General features: G+C 36.4%; 1 protein-coding gene across 4 annotated transcripts in view; it reads right to left on the reverse strand.

Moving 5' to 3' along the window:
• Positions 1-18,207, reverse strand: part of DPH6 (diphthamine biosynthesis 6) — a 212,078-nt gene that overhangs the window by 149,074 nt on the left and 44,797 nt on the right. For all 4 annotated transcript variants that reach the window (XM_050334899.1, XM_050334898.1, XM_050334900.1 and 1 more), the window contains exon 6: positions 3,109-3,170. In XM_050334899.1, the coding sequence (XP_050190856.1) occupies positions 3,109-3,170 (62 nt within the window). The remainder of the gene's footprint in view (positions 1-3,108; positions 3,171-18,207) is intronic.

The raw sequence follows: 18,207 nt of genomic DNA on the forward strand, positions 1-18,207 counted from the left end.
CAACAAAGATACATGAGTATATAAAGCTGTGGTAGTTTTGGAGTTGTGCAATATTAAACATTGATTCATTATGGTGTTTGGTCAGAATGGGGTATGGTCAGAATAATAAATTTTATCTCTCCTCCTTACTGAAAACTGGGAACTACTTGTTTTCACATTCTGTCTGCCAGAACTTCTGATGATCAAGACTTCACTGATTTGCAAAAGAGTATTTTTCACATCCTAAACCTAAGTATTTCTTCTTAGTTTATACTTAATGATTTGGTTTTATTAGGCCTTAAAGCCAACTAAGTATCCAGTAAAAACCATTTATTTGGACTGATTTTGACTTTCATAGCATGCATATACACAAGAAACAGCTAAACAAACTAATAATCAGTTGTGCAGTCTCCCCTACAATGGTCTGGCAACCAACTGCAAGCAGGGTCAGGATGCCCTACTCCAACACCTTAAGCTATGCAGCCATTGTTCTATTTATTGTTGTATCAATAACAGATAAAACCTGGAAATGTGGGGTTTGAGATTAAGTCATGACAGTAATAATTTCAGGGAAACCAAGTAAGTAAGAATCGCTTCAACTGAGCCATCAAACACCATAAAGAATACATTTAATTCATAAAAAATACTGTGTAGTTTTGGTTTACATTATTGTTTTCTTTTTAACACGAAGGATGGTGACATCAAATGTAGAAGAATACTTCTTATTAGCACAACTAAAATTGCAATACTTGCTGCTACAGTTTTAAAGAAAGTCAAGACTGCTGATTCGACTGAGGTGAGGAGCTACCCATCCGAACCCCACTGAAGATGCAACCTGAATGTTGATAACAGAAGCTTTCTGTGAATGCAGGGACAGTACTTACAGACAGTACTTTACTCCTTTTGGCTTATATAACTTGTCCCACACAAGTATCAATTTATTCAAATGTGACTGACCAGTGTGGAATAGATATTACAGCAATGTTGATGCTTCTTTTAAATCTATTCCACAATAAGTTATTCATTATTTCATGAGTATAAAATTTTATATTTCCATAACTGTCATTTAATAAGATTTTAAAGAAAGAGCTCTGAGAAACAGAAACTTTGCTTTAGTGATATGCAGCAACAAACTGAGGGAGGAGCACGTAAATGTTCTTAAACTATGTATTATTTACATGGGACTCCAAAGATCTTCCAAGATCTTTGTGACTCCAAAGATCTTCCACTTTGGGGAATTTATCAATTAGTCAGTACAATTCAGTACAACTGCTTTTCCACAGCAATGTACTCTCTTGCACTATACAGCACCTCACTGTCAGAGTCAGCATAAACTTGTGGTCTCTGGTTCTTAGTGGCTCATTAGCTGAGGCAAACAGCAATGTTAATACAGTTTCCAAATCCAAAGCTAGTTCAGTGTTCATTTAGATTACATTACCTAATCCAAAAGGTCACTGATGCTTGAAGTAGTGAACTCATTCTCTCTTCCTTCCTTTTCCTGTAAAAATCCAATCTATACTTTCCAGGATTAATCTACTCTCTCTTCTAACTACTCTTGTATCTTACAGATATCCCTAGATTTAGCAATTATTTACTGGTTTAAGTGTACCTTTTTTATCACTCCTTGAAATAAAATGTCTGCTGCTGGCAAAAAATCAAAAATATTTTATATATAGTTAAAAGTATACTTATTCTTGCGTACTCCTACTGTGTGCCTCTGCCACTGCTTTTTTACCTGTACTGCAAGTGTTTAGGAAGATATTTAATTCCCTACTTTCCTTTGTTCCCTTATTCTGGAGCAGGAGAAAACACCTTTCCTTCCTTCTCCCTGGTATTCTTGAATTTTTGCTGTAGTTGAGATGATCTAAAGAACTAAGTGAAGCAAGACTCACAAAAATAGATAAAGAATGGGCTCTTTATATGAACTAGTTTACATAGTGGAGGGGAGGGAGAGGGGAAGGTTTCTGGCCAGATTCTCCAGCTCTGAAGCAACAAACCTCAAATCACTTCAAGTAAGGTTATTTGAATGTTATGGACCTTAATTCTTCCTCTTCAGTTTGCCAAGCATCAATTATCTATCTTCTCTCCAGTCATGCAAATAACTAAAAAAATGGAGTTAAACTCAAGATATAATTGTTACGTAACTCCACTACCTTTCAGCAGCAAAAGAGATTTTTAAAGTTCCTAACAAATACTGATTACTTTTTCTTTCTCTTCTGCACATCTGCCATGCCCTTAAGTGTTCCAGAAAAATAACTTATGAAGCCAGGCTGAATGGTAACTACCCAGATTAACAATGAAAAGCATTTTTAGGAGATAACTTTTGGAAAGTTAGACAGCCTACACTGATGAAAGTTACATCAAGAGTCTCTTAATAGCCAAACATGAAAATAATTGTGGGTTTTTAACAGGTTCAAGGACAAGGAATTCTGGTAAACTGGCACTGTTACAGAAAATATATAAAAACATGCTTTCAGAATTGTTATTCTTAAACTTTACTTAGCTTGATGTTTGATGCTTCTACATCAAAACTCAAAGAAGACTCAAGTACAAAATCTGGTCTTTTTTCTTTTCCCTAGTTAAATTTTTCTTTAAATAAGTCTATTAGCTCTGTCTACAAGCATTTTCCTGCTTTTTGGGCCACATAACCCTTTGCACAGAATTAAGTACATCCTCAGGAATAAACCTCCTATTTCATTTTTGAAAGGCCCTACTTTACACAGTCTGATTAGGGAAATGGTAGAAAACCTCCAGACAGGGATATTTTTGGGGATGTTCTTTATCACCAGTGATTTTGCCACTACCATTTCTTGCTGTGAAAATCTCCAACTTGCTTGCAATTATTTAGCTTTATCATATTGACTTACAAGTTAGTGTTCCTGCAATATTAAGGTTCCTTGGTTTTTAGTTGGTTTTAAAGATGTTGACACCATTTGTGAACTATGTCAAGAAATAATGTTTTTCATATCCAAAGTGCATATCAGAGGCTCATAGTCTATGTACAAAGATAAGCTTTGGGTTAGCACATAATTTCTGGAAAGTAATTTTTTATTAGGTTAATTTTACTGAATTTCTGCCTGTGGTACTTTTTAATTGCAACTTTATGAGTATCCTTTAATTAATACTCACCTCTAACAGAACAGGCTCCATTTGATCTAGAGTTTTTCCTAGATGCTTATCTGGATCCAAACCTGCAAAAAACCCCAAAAGAGTAAAAATATTTCTTATGAAATACTGCTATGACATCAAAAAAGGTTTGTTTTTTTTTTTTTTTAAATATAGGTTGTCTCCCTGAGAAACCCCACAGTATCTAAAATAAGTTCTATTCTAAAGAAAACACACCTAGTCAGAACTTTCTCTTATCCCCTCTGGGCAACTGATTTCCATCTTTGTGGAAGAATAAAGCCCAGTACCACTTCACTACACGTCAACTGCAAACGCTGTTTCCCTGTCTTAGAAATTTCACTAACCATGAAGTAAACACACAGGTCTATGGTAATAGAAATACTACACAAATATTACCTCTTTGAGCCATAAGTTACCTTTGTAGATATCTACTGAATTAAAATACAAGTTAGTTTTTCTTATAGTTCCTGCAACTGAAAGGGACACAGAGTTTTTTCCATATTTTTCTGCCAAATCTCATTCTCTGCCTGAATTACCCACATACAAACATTTAAGACTAAAAAGTATGGAGATACAAAGAAAGCTCAGATTTACAGAACATTTTGAATGTTGTACCTTTAGATCCACCACAAAATACTGTGTATGCTGTCTACATTTTGATTTATTTTTCTTTGTAAAAATGCAAGTCCTATTAACATCTGATAGCTACTCTAATTTGCTCCTCTGTATTCCTGTTTCAGCTTTCTGACTTTTTGAGTTTGGCCAGCTCATGGCAGTTAACGGTCACTTCTCAGGGATAAGTCAAAGAATTGGCAGAAATCAGTAGTGCAATAAAAAACATCCAGGAACAACTGCTTTGAGAGCTGATATCTCCCACCAGAAAAGTATGGTAGTTGGATTTGACACTAAGTGGTCAAAAAGTCGCACCATATGAAGTTAAATGAGAAAAAAAAATGACAACTTCTAAAAGTGAAGGAACACTAGAAAATTTTCAGTTATTACATTTTTACTACTCTTAGTTATTGTGGTTTGTATTTTTTTTTTGTAATGATAGCAACACTTGCCCATTTCTTCCTATTCTACTGCTTATACAATAATAGGTATCATTAAAGAGTTGCCACCAGAATTACTCAATTCAGAAGCAATTTCTGAAGTATGTACCTTGCAAAGCACTTTAGATCACTGATGATGAAAGCTGTTACATAAATGTTCAGTACACTGTTATATAAAGGCACTGGTGAGTTAAAATAGCTGATATGTCAATTTTTACAATCATGATCTTGGTATATTTAAAAACTAAAATAAGTTAGAGTGAATGAGATTTCAAAACACTAAGAAAGTTCTAAATATTTCATTAATGCACATTAAAAATTCCCTTACTATCTGGGGGAATGCTTTTAGAACTGCTTAATAATTAAAGTGAAAGAAGACTGAGGTTTTTTCCCCCTCTTTATTCCTTTTTCATATTGGTTTATTGTTTTTTATTAACAGACTAAAATGTGTGTGCTAGATATACAATAATGATAATTTATTCTTGGGGAAAAAATTTTGAAATATATTCATTCAATTTCAATAGTCCAAATGATTCTGGTGATCTCTTCCAATTTATACCAGCTTAGCATTATGTCTTTGATTGCAATGGGATAGGCCAAACAAGCAATTTCTCTTAAAATAAACAAATGAGTGTCATATTACTCATTTCACACATTTATATTAACATTCTTCCTTAACATCATTGCTTTCCTAATATAAGTAAGTCCCCTCTCCTTGATAAAATCAAGTTGACTTCCTTTAAATTTAAACCAAGGTTTACAAACATGTGAGAAGGGAAAAAGTTGTCAGAACCAAACACACTAACGTATCATTTCTTTCACAAAGTTCTCTTTGATATCACAGATATACTTACTGTTCTGTCTCCTAATGAACACAAAACAATAATTCAAAAGCAACTATGATATAAATAGTTTACAAAGTACAAATAAATTCTCTGTGTATACACTACAGGTAAAACTCTTTAGTAATATCCCACACTTACATGAAAATCTCTGGAAGCACAGTGTACCCTTTCTGCTTCTCAGCAGAATTCTGTTTCTGGACAGCTTGTCTTTCTTTGAAAAATATTATTTCAGTTTTCAATAAGTTTGTATTGTGATTGAACAGAGATTGTCTTAGCTGTTAAAGGCATCAAGAACCAATGTAACCCATAATTTGCAGAACCAGTAATCCACATCTTAAATCTCTAATAGTATGCATGCATCAGTGAAATTTTATGTATATTGCTACAATTAGTATAATAAAGTATCTAGAACCATACTTACAAAACAGTTATTATAAATCCATAATTCTATTTGGTACGTTTTTTCTTTAAACAAAGGAGTAGATTGATTCAGATTCTTGAAATGGTTTAGACTAAAGAGAAAAACAATGTATTCTAAATTCTTAGTACTACATCCTCCAAAGTATAACTAGATGTGAAGATAGCTGGATGGGTGGATAAACCAACAACAAGGTCCAGGGCCTGGATGACTGTATGTAGAATTAAGAAATTAATTAGGAATTATAGTTTGCAGCACTGACATCTATTTTACTTAACTTACATGTATCCATGGGAAGCAATTACAATTCAATTAAAATATTCACTTTTATTACTACACTGACTGACCTTGAAGTTAATGCCTGTTTTATTTAATTGCATCATCTATGAATAAATGTTAAGCCTAAAATGTTATGGTCCATTATTTTCAATGCATTTTCACTCCCCAACTGAACTACATCCGTCAATTTATTATGTGGTGCCAAGAGAGCAAGTGGGACTTTATTTCTTTGAGACAGACCAGTATATGATGACAGAAACATCTCAAAAGATTTGGTAATGCTGTTTTTAACAAATTGTGCTTTCACCTCCAGTTCTGTAGACTAGTTTTACTGTAAAATCAGTAAGTGATAGCACAAATAGTTACTTCCAAGTAATTTCTACTCCATCTGTAATTCCTAATAAATCCACTGTCCGGAGCAGACCTCCTTCCTGAAAATATCAACCATGGTTGCAGAATGCTTTTATGCAATTCCACAAGACAAGTGCTTTAGAGAACTTCAGCAATGTCAAAAAGATTGGGCCAGAAATTCAGGGCTTTGTTTTGTAGTGAAAAAAAGAACATTACTAAAAGGCATTTCACTACTGTTAAGTTACGCAAAAGAATTGTATTTTAAATGGTTCACTTTGTACATATGTATTAGTGTAGCATAAAGCCCTCACCTGAGAGGTAATGGCTTGATATTACTTACATTTATCAAGACCATTAGAAAACCATGTTACATTTTCATGATATTACATTCAGCTAATAAAATCCACATTCTAGAGCCTCATCTGACTAGGAAGAACATGTTTTATACATGTTCAGAATTTCAAAATAGTCTTTATTTTCAAGAAAGTCTTTTAATATAAAAATTTCTATTTTTACCTCTAAGTAAAATACATAAATAAATAAAAATAAATCATAATTATTGGTTTTAAGAAATAGTGGTACATAAGATTCTTCTAAAAGCTACATTAAACCAAACTCTAACCTGTAATACATAAATATGTTATGAAAGAATCACTACCACACACACATATCAATAAAATATGAGTTAACTATTATCTGTTGATAATACAGGGAAAAAACTTCTATCCTTTCCTGACTAACCAACCTTACAATTCAAAAAGTAAATCTTATTACTCACTGACTTCTTCCATAAAATAAGGTTAAAAACAAATCTCCAGTATTGCTATCTATTATCATAATCTTTTTGAAATATATTCATAGAATTAGCATAGGCTTTTGGAGAAAAAAATGGAACCTATTTTAAAGTTACAGCAACTTGAAGATCTCTTTTTTCCTGACTTCTTGATAAATATTGTTGAGAAGATTAGTAACTGCCATCATTACAAATGTCAGGGACTAACACTTCTGATGATATAGGGCAGTATAATGCACAATAAGGTTTCTGGAAAGATCCCAATGAGCTGCTCACCACCAGAAGAATTATTTAGAATTTTCAATAAGAGGTAATGAAAAACTTCGGTTTTCTGGAACCAAAACTAATCTCTCTCTTCTCAGTCTCTTTATCATAAAGAAAACAGGGTTAATAATAAGATGATGGGACCTTTAAGGTAAAGAAATATGTATAGGAAGCAAAGAATATAAAGAATAAATGCAACCAACCATCTTAGAACTGGAACAGAGAAAACAGAACTATTTTTGAAGGTAATAAATAAATAAAAAAAGCAGTGATTTCAGAAGGCAGATCAAGCACTATTATTTACAGAGTACAGAATATAAGAGTATGTTTCTATTAACACAGGAAAAGCTCATACGTATCAGTAATAGTTGGTAAAACAGGCTTACTCTGTGGGAATGCAGGAATGTCTGATAACCTTCACCAAGTAGAAATGCACATGCCACACAGATATTCATGGATTGTAAACCTACACCTTAAACTGCCTTGAGGTAAACTACTCCTATTGTCATATTTAGCTTTCATTTCTGTGAAGAGCTGGGAAGTGAACTTTTTGTCTGGTAGCAGAACTTGACAAGTTCATAGTTGATTCTTAACTTCCTCATAACTTTCACATATGAAAGGCTGTGTTAACATTAGTGAACTGGATAGATTCCTTGAACTTCCTTCTCCAAAACATTAAAAAAAATGGTAAAAGCTACTTAATTTTTTTTATAAAAATGAAGAAAAGTGCAACAAATACCAGGTATTTCTGCACCTCTAAAAGATTTGACATGAAAATACTTCTAAATTATTGTATAAAAGAGTAACATTCATGCAAGTCAACTATGTATCTACTTCTTTTTTCCCTTTTCTTTTCTTTTTTTGCTTTTTTAAGCTGTCTTTTTTTTCTATGGGGTAATTTATCCAGTGTGGGAATTGTACAAGGTTGGAACCTCAAAATATAGTTAACTCTTTCCAAGCTAAGTGATAAAGTTAAAAGACATAGTTCTAGCATATATTTTCAGTGCAGTTTAATTAGGACTTCTGTTTATCTTTCTTCTCGAATGTTCATCAAGTATGTTCTAAACTAGGTTAGTCTGATGCCATGGAATTTTAGAATTCTAAGAGGTAAAAGGATCTAAAAGTCTTCATAGCAGCAATGTTAATTTTTTCTATAATCTCTTGTGACTTTTTTTTTTTTTAACATCAAAGTTATTTATGTTCTAGTTAGATCCAGGATTCAAAGCAATTTAGCTCTGTCATTTTAGGAACAGAAACCTCAATAAGTCTTTGAAGAAATTTTGTATTGTTTCATCAAATAACAAGGCAATATTTTCAAGTAGATACTTTTACAAAATCCAGAATCACAGTGGGTAAGGTTAGAAGGGACCTCAGTGTGTCATCTGGTCCAACCTCCCTGCTCAAGCAGGGTCATCCTAAAACACATTGTACAGGATTGCATCCAGATGGTTCTTGAATATCTCCAGTCTGGGCAATCTGTTCTAGTGCTTGGTCACTCACACAATTAGAATCATAGAATCATAGAATAGATTGGGTTGGAAAAGACCTCCAAGATCATCGAGTCCAACCCCTGATCCAACTCCAATTACTATACCATAGCACTAAGGGCCACATTCAATCTCTTTGTAAAAACCTCCAGGGATGGTGAATCCACCACCTCTCTGGGCAGGCCGTTCCAATGCCTGATTACCCTCTCTGTAAAGAACTTCTTCCTAACATCCAACCTAAACCTCCCCTGGCAGAGCTTGAGCCCATGTCCCCTTGTCCTATTCTTGGTTGCCTGGGAGAAGAGACCAACCCCCACCTGGCTATAACCTCCCTTCAGGTAGTTGAAGAGAGTGATGAGGTCACCTCTAAGCCTTCTCTTCTCCAGACTAAACAACCCCAGCTCCCTCAGCCTCTCCTCATAGGACTTGTGCTCAAGTCTCTTCACCAGCCTGGTTGCTCTTCTCTGGACCCGCTCCAGCACCTCAATATCCTTCCTGAACTGAGGGGCCCAGAGCTGAACACAATACTCAAGGTGCGGCCTCACCAGCGCTGAGTACAGGGGAAGGATCACTTCCCTGCTCCTGCTGGCCACACTGTTCTTGATGCAGGCCAGGATGCCATTGGCCTTCTTGGCCACCTGGGCACTCTGCTGGCTCATGTTCAGCCTCCTGTCGATCAGCACCCCCAGGTCCCTTTCCACCTGGCTGCTCTCCAACCACTCTGTCCCCAGCCTGTAGCGCTGCAGGGGGTTGTTGTGGCCAAAGTGCAGGACCCGGCACTTGGGCTTGTTGAAATTCATTCCATTGGAGTCAGCCCATCTCTCCAGTCTATCCAGATCCCTCTGCAGAGCCCTCCTGCCTTCCAGCAGGTCGACACTCCCTCCCAACTTGGTGTCATCAGCAAATTTGCTGATGATGGACTCAATCCCCTCATCCAGATCATCGATAAAGATGTTAAACAGGACTGGGCCCAGCGCTGATCCCTGGGGGACACCACTGGTGACCGGCCGCCAGCTGGATGCAGCCCCGTTCACCAGCACTCTCTGGGCCCGGCCCTCCAGCCAGTTCCTGACCCAGCACAGAGTGCCCCTGTCCGAGCCATGGGCTGCCAGCTTTTCCAGGAGTATATTATGGGAGACAGTGTCAAAGGCTTTGCTGAAGTCCAGATAGACACATCCACAGCCTTCCCCTCATCTACCAGGTGGGTCACCTGATCGTAAAAGGAGATCAGGTTGGTCAAGCAGGATCTGCCTCTCCTAAACCCGTGCTGGCTGGGTCTGATCCCTTGTCCATCCTGTAGCTGCTGTGTGATTGCACACAGGATGATCTGCTCCATAACACTGCCAGGCACCGAGGTCAGGCTGACAGGCCTGTAGTTACCAGGGTCAACCTTGCAGCCTTTTTTATGGATTGGGGTGATATTTGCCAACTTCCAATCATATGGGACCTCTCCAGTGAGCCAGGACTGTTGGAAGATGAAGGAGAGCGGTTTGGCAAGCTCTTCTGCCAGTTCCCTCATTACCCTAGGATGGATCCCGTCTGGTCCCATAGACTTGTGAGGATCCAGATGACTCAGTAAGTCACTAACTATTTCCTCCTGGAATACAAGGGGGCTATTTGGTTTCCTATCTCTGTCTACCAGCTCCAGAGGCCAGTTGCCTTGAGGGCCACCAGTCTTACTGGTAAAAACTGAGGCAAAGCAGGTGTTAAGTACCTCAGCCTTCTCTTCATCTCTATTAACTATGTTTCCCTCCAGGTCCATCAAAGAATGGAGGTTTTCTTTGCCCCTCCTTTCGTTATTAATGTATTTATAGAAGGACTTTTTGTTATTCCTAACAGAAGTGGCTGAATTAACTTCAAATTGCACTTTTGTATCCCTGCTTTTCCTTCTACATGATCTAGCTGTCTTCCTAAATTCTTCATAAGTAGCCAGCCCTTTCTTCCATAGTCGTTAAACTCTCTTTTTATCCCTGATTTCCTTCAGAATCTCCCTGTTTAACCAGGCTGGTTGTCTTCCCCGCCGGCTTGCCTTTCAGCACACCAGTATGGTCTGTTCCTGTGCACTCAAAACTTCCTGCTTGAAGCACATCCATCCCTCCTGGACCCCCTTGTTTTCAAGGGTTGTTTCCCAGGGTATGCTCTGGACTAGACTTCTGAATAGGTCAAAATCTGCCCTCCAGATGTCCAGCACAGAGGTTTTATTGTTGGTTCTCCTTGAATCTCTGAGTATTGAAAATTCTATTATTTCATGGTCACTATTTCCCAGGTGGTCTTCAACCACTACATCTCCCACCAGCCCCTCTCTGTAAACAGCAGGTCTAGCGGGGCCTTACCCCTGGTAGGTTCATTTACCAGTTGATGAAGGAAATTGTCCTCTATACACTCCAGGAAATTCCTAGACTGCCTCTTCTCTGCAGTACTGAACTCCCAGCAGATATCCGGCAGGTTAAAGTCATCCACAAGGACAAGGGCTGACGATTTCGAGACATCCGCCAGCTGCTTGTAGAATAATTCATCCCCTTCGTCATCCTGGTAGGGCGGTCTGTAACAGACACCCATGATGATGTCGGCCTTGTTGGTCTTCCCCCTGATTCTGGTCCATATTTAGGTGGAACTTCCTCTGCATCAGTTTCTGCTCATTGCCTCTTGTCCTATTGCTTCGTACCACGAAGAAGAGCCTGGTTCCATCTTTTTGGCACCCCCCTTCAGATACTTTTACACATTGATGAGGTCCCCTCTCAGCCGTCTCTTCTCAAGACTGAACTGACCCAACTCCCTCAGCCTTTCCTCATAAGAGAGATGCTCCACTCAATCACATTCGTAGCCCTCTGCTGGACTGGCTCCAGGAGCACCCATCTTCCTTGTACTGAGGAGCCCAGAACTGGACACAGCACTCCAGGTGAGACCTCACCAGGGCTGAGCAGAGGGGCAGGATCAGCTCCCTTGCAGGCCAGGCTCTTCCTGACGCACGCCAGGACTTCACTGGCCTGCTCAGCCACAAGGGCACACTGCTGGCTTGGACAGCTTGTTGTCCACCAGGACCTCCAGGCCTTTCTCTGCAGAGCTGTTTTTCAGCAGGTCAGCCCCAACTTGTATCAGTGCTCAAGGTTATTCCTCCCCAGGTGCAGAACACTGCATTTGCCCTTGCTGAATTTCAGAAGGTTCTTCTCTGATTTTCAAATCTCTAAAATGTTTGTAGTTTAAAAAAGATTGTGGAAGAATTGCTTGATACCAGTATTAAACTGCTTTTAGTCAAATTCAAGACTCTAGACAACAAATGGTTCATCTCATTTAAAATAATGCCTCAGTCAGCTTTCTCTCAGGACTTTTAATGGACTTCAGAGACTTAAAAGTTATTACAGGTTTAGTTCACATGGCCACATATGTATGACTTTCCTGATTTAAATTTTTTGAGTAAAATTTCTTTAGAGCATTGTTTGCTTATTAATCTACTTCATTCAAATAGTTCAACCAATCTAGCATCATAGTGTGAATACAAAAGGGTGTGCTGTTTTGCCCCTGTTAAAGAATTCTGGTATTTCATGCTTTGAACAGTTCTAATGCTATTAAGCTTTGAAGAAAATAATTGAAATTTCATTCATCCACAGAGAAAGAGGTCTGGTGCAAATGGTAAAATCTGCATCACTTTCATTGAATTCATCCCCATGTAGACAAGTTATAAAACTTTAAGAAGTCACAATCCCCAAATGGACCAACAAAAACTTCTGACAGAGAAGATCAATAAATCACCTGCAAAGGGGTAAAGAACAGAGCAGAAATAAAGGATCAGATTATAACAAGAAGTCCTGTAAAACTTCAACTCAGACCGACCTGGAAAGCAAGTACCTCTGGTTCTAATGACACAGGGGTTTTTTAAGGGTTTGAGTTTATGCTCTGTTTCAGCACAAAAGTCTGCACAGTAAATGTGCATTTAGAACTTAAATCTTACCAAGCACTAAAGAGCTTTTTTTCTGCTTTTGACATCTCTTACTAAACTCTTTTTCGTCCACTATTTTTCAGCTTCAAGTTCTCTGACTAGTCTTCTGTCTCTTTCACTATAACCCTTACTTCCTTTCCTGTTTCACTTCAAATGTCTAATAGTTCATCCTTAGAATGCTCTTTTCATTCAAAATTTCCTTTAGATGATGTGATCTACCCAGTTTGCAAAGCAAATTTTCCATTCTTAATCCACCTCTCTCCTACTTTGTCTCTGACATCATCTTAAGAAGTGCTGCACTTAGTAATGTCAACTTTCAATTACTTTTCTGTTTTCAGGCACATTCACTCTTCCTTCTAACTCCTGTCGTCTGTTGCAACAACATCTTTCCCATTTTCCAAAGAGGGAATCATATTTTTCTCTAACTTCTTTCTAAATCGACTTATCCAAAATCTCATTTCTTCTTTTTTCCTTCATTTCCTGTAACATACTTTATTTTTAAACATTTCTTTTTACCTTATATATGCACTAAAATATCTTTCCAAAGCATCATCTTACACTGGCAACAAAGTATCTGTCACTCATATACAAGCATCAAAGAAAACAACATTCCAAATGTAAAGATTAATTTCTCATCTTATTTTCCTAAACTTTTAACTATGCTCAGAATCAAAACTTTTCTTTATTTCAAGTGCATTCCTAGTTCTCTTTTCTTTTACTCATCTATTTTGCATCACACTCTTCTGAAACTCCAAGCTATTTTTGTTTGATTTCTGGTCTTACATGCAATTCCTATTTATCTATGTTTATCTTTTCCCATGTGAATCTTTTCCCTCAGAAAAAGAAAATGGTCTTAGCTAAAATGACTCCTGTGGTTTCATATTGTTCCCAAGTCTTTTCATACAATGTCTGTTGAACAAACAGGTGTGGTACCTTTTATTGTAAATAACATGAACGATGCAGATAAATGAGGCAGTAGACAAACACATTAGGGAACAAGCCTAGGGCAAAAGTGTCAAATACACTTAAACTCTAAAGGGCAACTAGGATTTGGAAGCTTTGTTTGAAAATTCAGTGACAATACCATGTGCTAGCTAGGAAACAAGATTTAGAAGGGGTAAAAGACTAATAAGAGTATCTTTCCTGAAGTATGTCATAGGTAGTCTACCAAATTTATAATCTGAAAAAAATTAAAACAAAAATTAACTAAAAGTGATCATATGTTAAAGACAATCCTTTAACATTGGTCAGGAATAATTTTTCTAATAAAAGTTTAAGGTTACTTCTTAGAATTACCCCTAAGAGAATAGGCAAGCATTAAAATTTGACTTGGAAAAATATTATCATTTTATGTTTTACTTCAAATTATGATAAACAGAATAAGTGTTCAAAGAATGAAGTGTTTAAAAAACAAGTAAATGTGGCACTTTGCGATATGGTTTAGTGAGCATGGTGCTGTTTTGTTGAAGATTGGACTTGATGATCTTCAAGTTCTTTTCCAACCATAATGATTCTATGATTCTAAATCTTTTTCATATTAATAAAAACAAATGTTATCAAAAGCACACATTGTGAAGACTGTCATAGATTCTATTGCAGCTCCAGTGTCTGGTAACTGCCCAAATTAAAAAGCAATGGAACAATCATCTCTAAATAAGCTGAGTTAGCTAAGAATAATGTCAATGTTTTTTTTACTTAGCAATAAGTAAATAATCCTTACTATACAATGTATAAAAAATAAGTGGTATCTCACATTGATTTCCTAACAAAATGTTATTCAGTTCCTTCTGTTATGTTTGTGAATTGTCTGAGAATTTTTAAAAACTTTATTTAGAGAAAACAAGTATCTTCACCTGTGATAAGTACCTTCAATTTTCTCAATAATGATTTTAAATTGGCTCAGTACTAGTAACTACAGACATATTTTCAAAGAACACTGCTCTTCTGCATTGCACAGATGATGTACTCAGACCAAACTCACAATCATCAGGATATGATCTGACATTACAGACAACCCAATTCAGTAATAAGCTTTCTATTGAAAGAGAGGGTTTTGTCCTCCATGCAGCAGTGGCTTCTACAGAGGAAGTTCCCTGCACTCACAAAAAGGCAGACCAGATGCAGCCAAACAATCACTGGAGCTTTTAGAGGGGCAGAAACAAGCAGAGACTTGTGGTTTGGAAGAATCAGCTAGCAGTGGGAAGCAAAGATTGACCTTTTGGCAGCAACTTACTATTAGCTCAGTTTATCTGTAACACTAAATTACACCCTCAGGAACTTAACTTGGAACTGTGCGGTGCTAGTTCTTTTTTAATGTACTACTTTATATGTAAATCTTACCTCTCTGAAAATTAATGAGAGTATGGCTATCAATTTCAGTCAGTCAAGATTTCCCTTCTGTACACTAGTGGCATGCAAATAACAAACAATAACAGATACACCTAGGTTGTTAGGCTCAAATAATAGGCTCATTATACTGAGAAGTATCCTTCTTTTTCAGGTAAAAACTCATATATAAAAACATATGCATCCCTAAACTATCAGTTTTCCAGAGGACTCCATGAAGAGCAGTAGTATACCAATTTTCTTGTCCATGTGAGGCAAGTGTCAGGATCTTCTCGCACCAAGGGAGACTCAAGTTGAATATACATACTTCAGACAGCTCATTTTAGAGAAGGAATTTAGGATTTTCTGCCAGACAGGAGATGGCAATGCTTCCTAAGGACTCCACTCACTACTCCATTGTCAGAGGGAAATAGCCTGGCTAAGTAACTAGGGCCCCACCATCTCAAAATTTAGGCTTCCACAGACCCTGTGATTTCAACTCTACCCATGGCTGAGCATGTAGAATGTCTGTAAGTACTCATATCAGCTGGACCTGCAAGATGAAGGATGTAGCTATGCCATAAAAGAGCTCCACTTCCTATGTAGGCTGAGGACACTATTAATCCCATAAAAGATAGGAATTTCAGCTTATATTCTCGTTTTGTCTGAAATATTGAAAAAGAAATTCCCCCCCACATTCTCGAGCTGTCAGTGTGCACTCATAAAACTTGCTGAATGTAAATGCTAGTCTTAAAACTTCAAGAAAAACTAGAATCACTGAGGACAAACTGCTTTAACTGAATGACATAAAATCAACTTCAAGTATATTCTCACATATATGAGAACTGAAGTTTGTCACTTCTTAAAATCTATAGCAGCACTAAAATTTTAGTGTTAATACTTAACAAGATTTAGATATAGTTAACTATACAAGTAAAGCAAAACTAAAAAGAAAACTTGATGCTCAAGTTTTACTGAGGATCATTCTGTGAGGAACTCAAAGATTCATTCCAAATGTAACCCTCCTACTTTCCTCACTTCCACATGTGTACTACACTCTGTACTGCAGTAGAAGCAATTTGCTTTAGAATGTGGCACAGGTAAGACCAGTACATAAAGTTACCAAGATTTAAAGTTATATGCATACTCTGCAAGTTAATTTAATCCGTAAAATGCATCCAGGGAGGAAGGAGATCAAAAACACCTCTTCTTATTGTGTTATATTACACTGTCTCTGTTCTATTACACAGTGCTATATTACACTGTCTCACATGAGCAATGGATATTACTGGAATTTCAGGTACACACACGTTAAAAACAATCAATAATGTTTTCAATTTTATTCAAGTAACCTCATTCCGACGTTCTGGGATTTCCACTGAAGAAGGGTATATTTCAAAGATAAAAGTATCTTGTATCATACAGGCATCTTTAGCAACAAGAAAAAGGCAGTGAAGATAAATATGCATAAGTAGCTTTTATATATATATATATAATATATAGAGAGAGCACTCAGGTTTGCTGCTAGATCATGGAATGTTTTTCTCTCATCAGAAAGAAAGCTGATCTACTTACAGATCAACAGAAGGCATGTGAAAAAGGTTGCTAACAATACTTCTTTTGCATGTAAGTGAGAGCAATTGGCATCCCATCTGGAAAAGCACACTACTCTGAGATAGAAAACTCTTACTACTGGCAAAGTTTATGGTATTAATTTGTAATGGTGGATTTAGGGAAATGTACTAAACTAATGCTCATTTACTTGCATAATTATGTGTTTTCTGCATAAAACGACAGGCTTTTACCCTGTCAATACTGGCCCTGAGTTAATAGAAAACAGGACAAGGCGGGTGTACAAGGAGGCCAGCGCTGAGGAATGTCAAGCTCAGGTTACAGATTTGCTTCTTGCATTAAGATCTGTACAATGTATCACCTAATGCATTACATTTCAGACTCTTAAATATGTTATTTGAAATGTTTTCATTGCAGTTTAGCTTTGATTATTAATCTAAGAGGCAAAAAGTTAAACTGTATCTTATCTTCTTTGCCACTTGATATGTTAAACAGCCTTCATACCTTAAATCCACTTTAATAAGGCATGCAATTATTAAAGCATTACAGAATGGCCCCAGAGCACAAAAGCTCCATTAAATTTGCTTACATCTAATTATGTCTGCCTGAGGCAGGTGAGAAATTGACTCTGATAAGATCTTTCTTTTACCTGTAGCCAAAAAAAATAAAAAGGAAAAATAACTCTGAGTGATTTTCTATCTAATTGCTATCTACAAGTATTTATGGTATTCTCTCTTACAATAAATAGCCCACAAAAGCACTCTTTGTGCACTAACTAGCTAATTCTAAGTTTTTTTAAGACTGTAGAATACAAAAGACAAGCTTATCTTGCATCAGGCATAAGACAGGTCATCAATGATGTCTACTTCGGAAATAATTTTATCTATTAGATGATGTCTACGGAAATAATTTTATCTATTATTTAAATCATATACTTTCTTTAAAAAATAATTCTGATATGAAAACATAAGTTACATATGCTTTATTTTTTTCTTCATGTTAGTATAAGCAATGAAAGTATTCTATTTTATGGAAATATAACAGAAATATATAAATGTCATTTACATGGCCTGAAAAATATTATCTTACAAATGTTTTGTTTTGTGTTTTTTTTCTCAGTGTTAATTTAAAACTGAGTGTTTATAGTAGAAAACATTGCATTCAATTCCTATATATTTGTAACTGACCTCCCAAAATTCAGGAGAAAGCTATTAAATTCACTGCTTTTTATCTATAAGTGAATGAGGGACTGTGGTATTTCTAATCATTCTAATCCTTCTACCAGCCCTAGCAGATCCTAGAGAACAACACACCAAGACCATCATAGTGACAATGTCAAAATTAGTTAGAAACTATACTAGCTAAAGAGGAATAAATAAAATAAATAAAGGTGTGTTTGGTTTTTTTTAAGTAACGGAATTCATCCAGTCTAAAGGGATTAGAATTCAATTCTTAGTTGATAATTAAGGAGAAATTACTTGGTTATAAAGCATTCTTTGAGGGAGACAGACATGAGGTATTTGATGGGAAAGCTGCCCAGAGAAACCAGCCATTGGACTTCTAATGCAAGATTATACAACACTACTTTTCAAACATACATCTTTAACCACTGATACTGCTTATATGATACATTCTTTGGTAGGGTGGACCACAAACCTATAGTCAACCTAGAAAGAAAAGGTCCTTTGGTCACACTTAAGGCTTAAAAACTCATTTGATACTCTTAAATAGAAAACTACATAAAGGCTTGAAATAAATACATTATACCATTAACACATT

The sequence above is a fragment of the Myiozetetes cayanensis genome, unplaced genomic scaffold (genome assembly GCF_022539395.1).
Source record: "Myiozetetes cayanensis isolate MyiCay16 unplaced genomic scaffold, myiCay2020 scf6-25, whole genome shotgun sequence".
NCBI classification, from domain to species: Eukaryota; Metazoa; Chordata; class Aves; order Passeriformes; family Tyrannidae; genus Myiozetetes; species Myiozetetes cayanensis.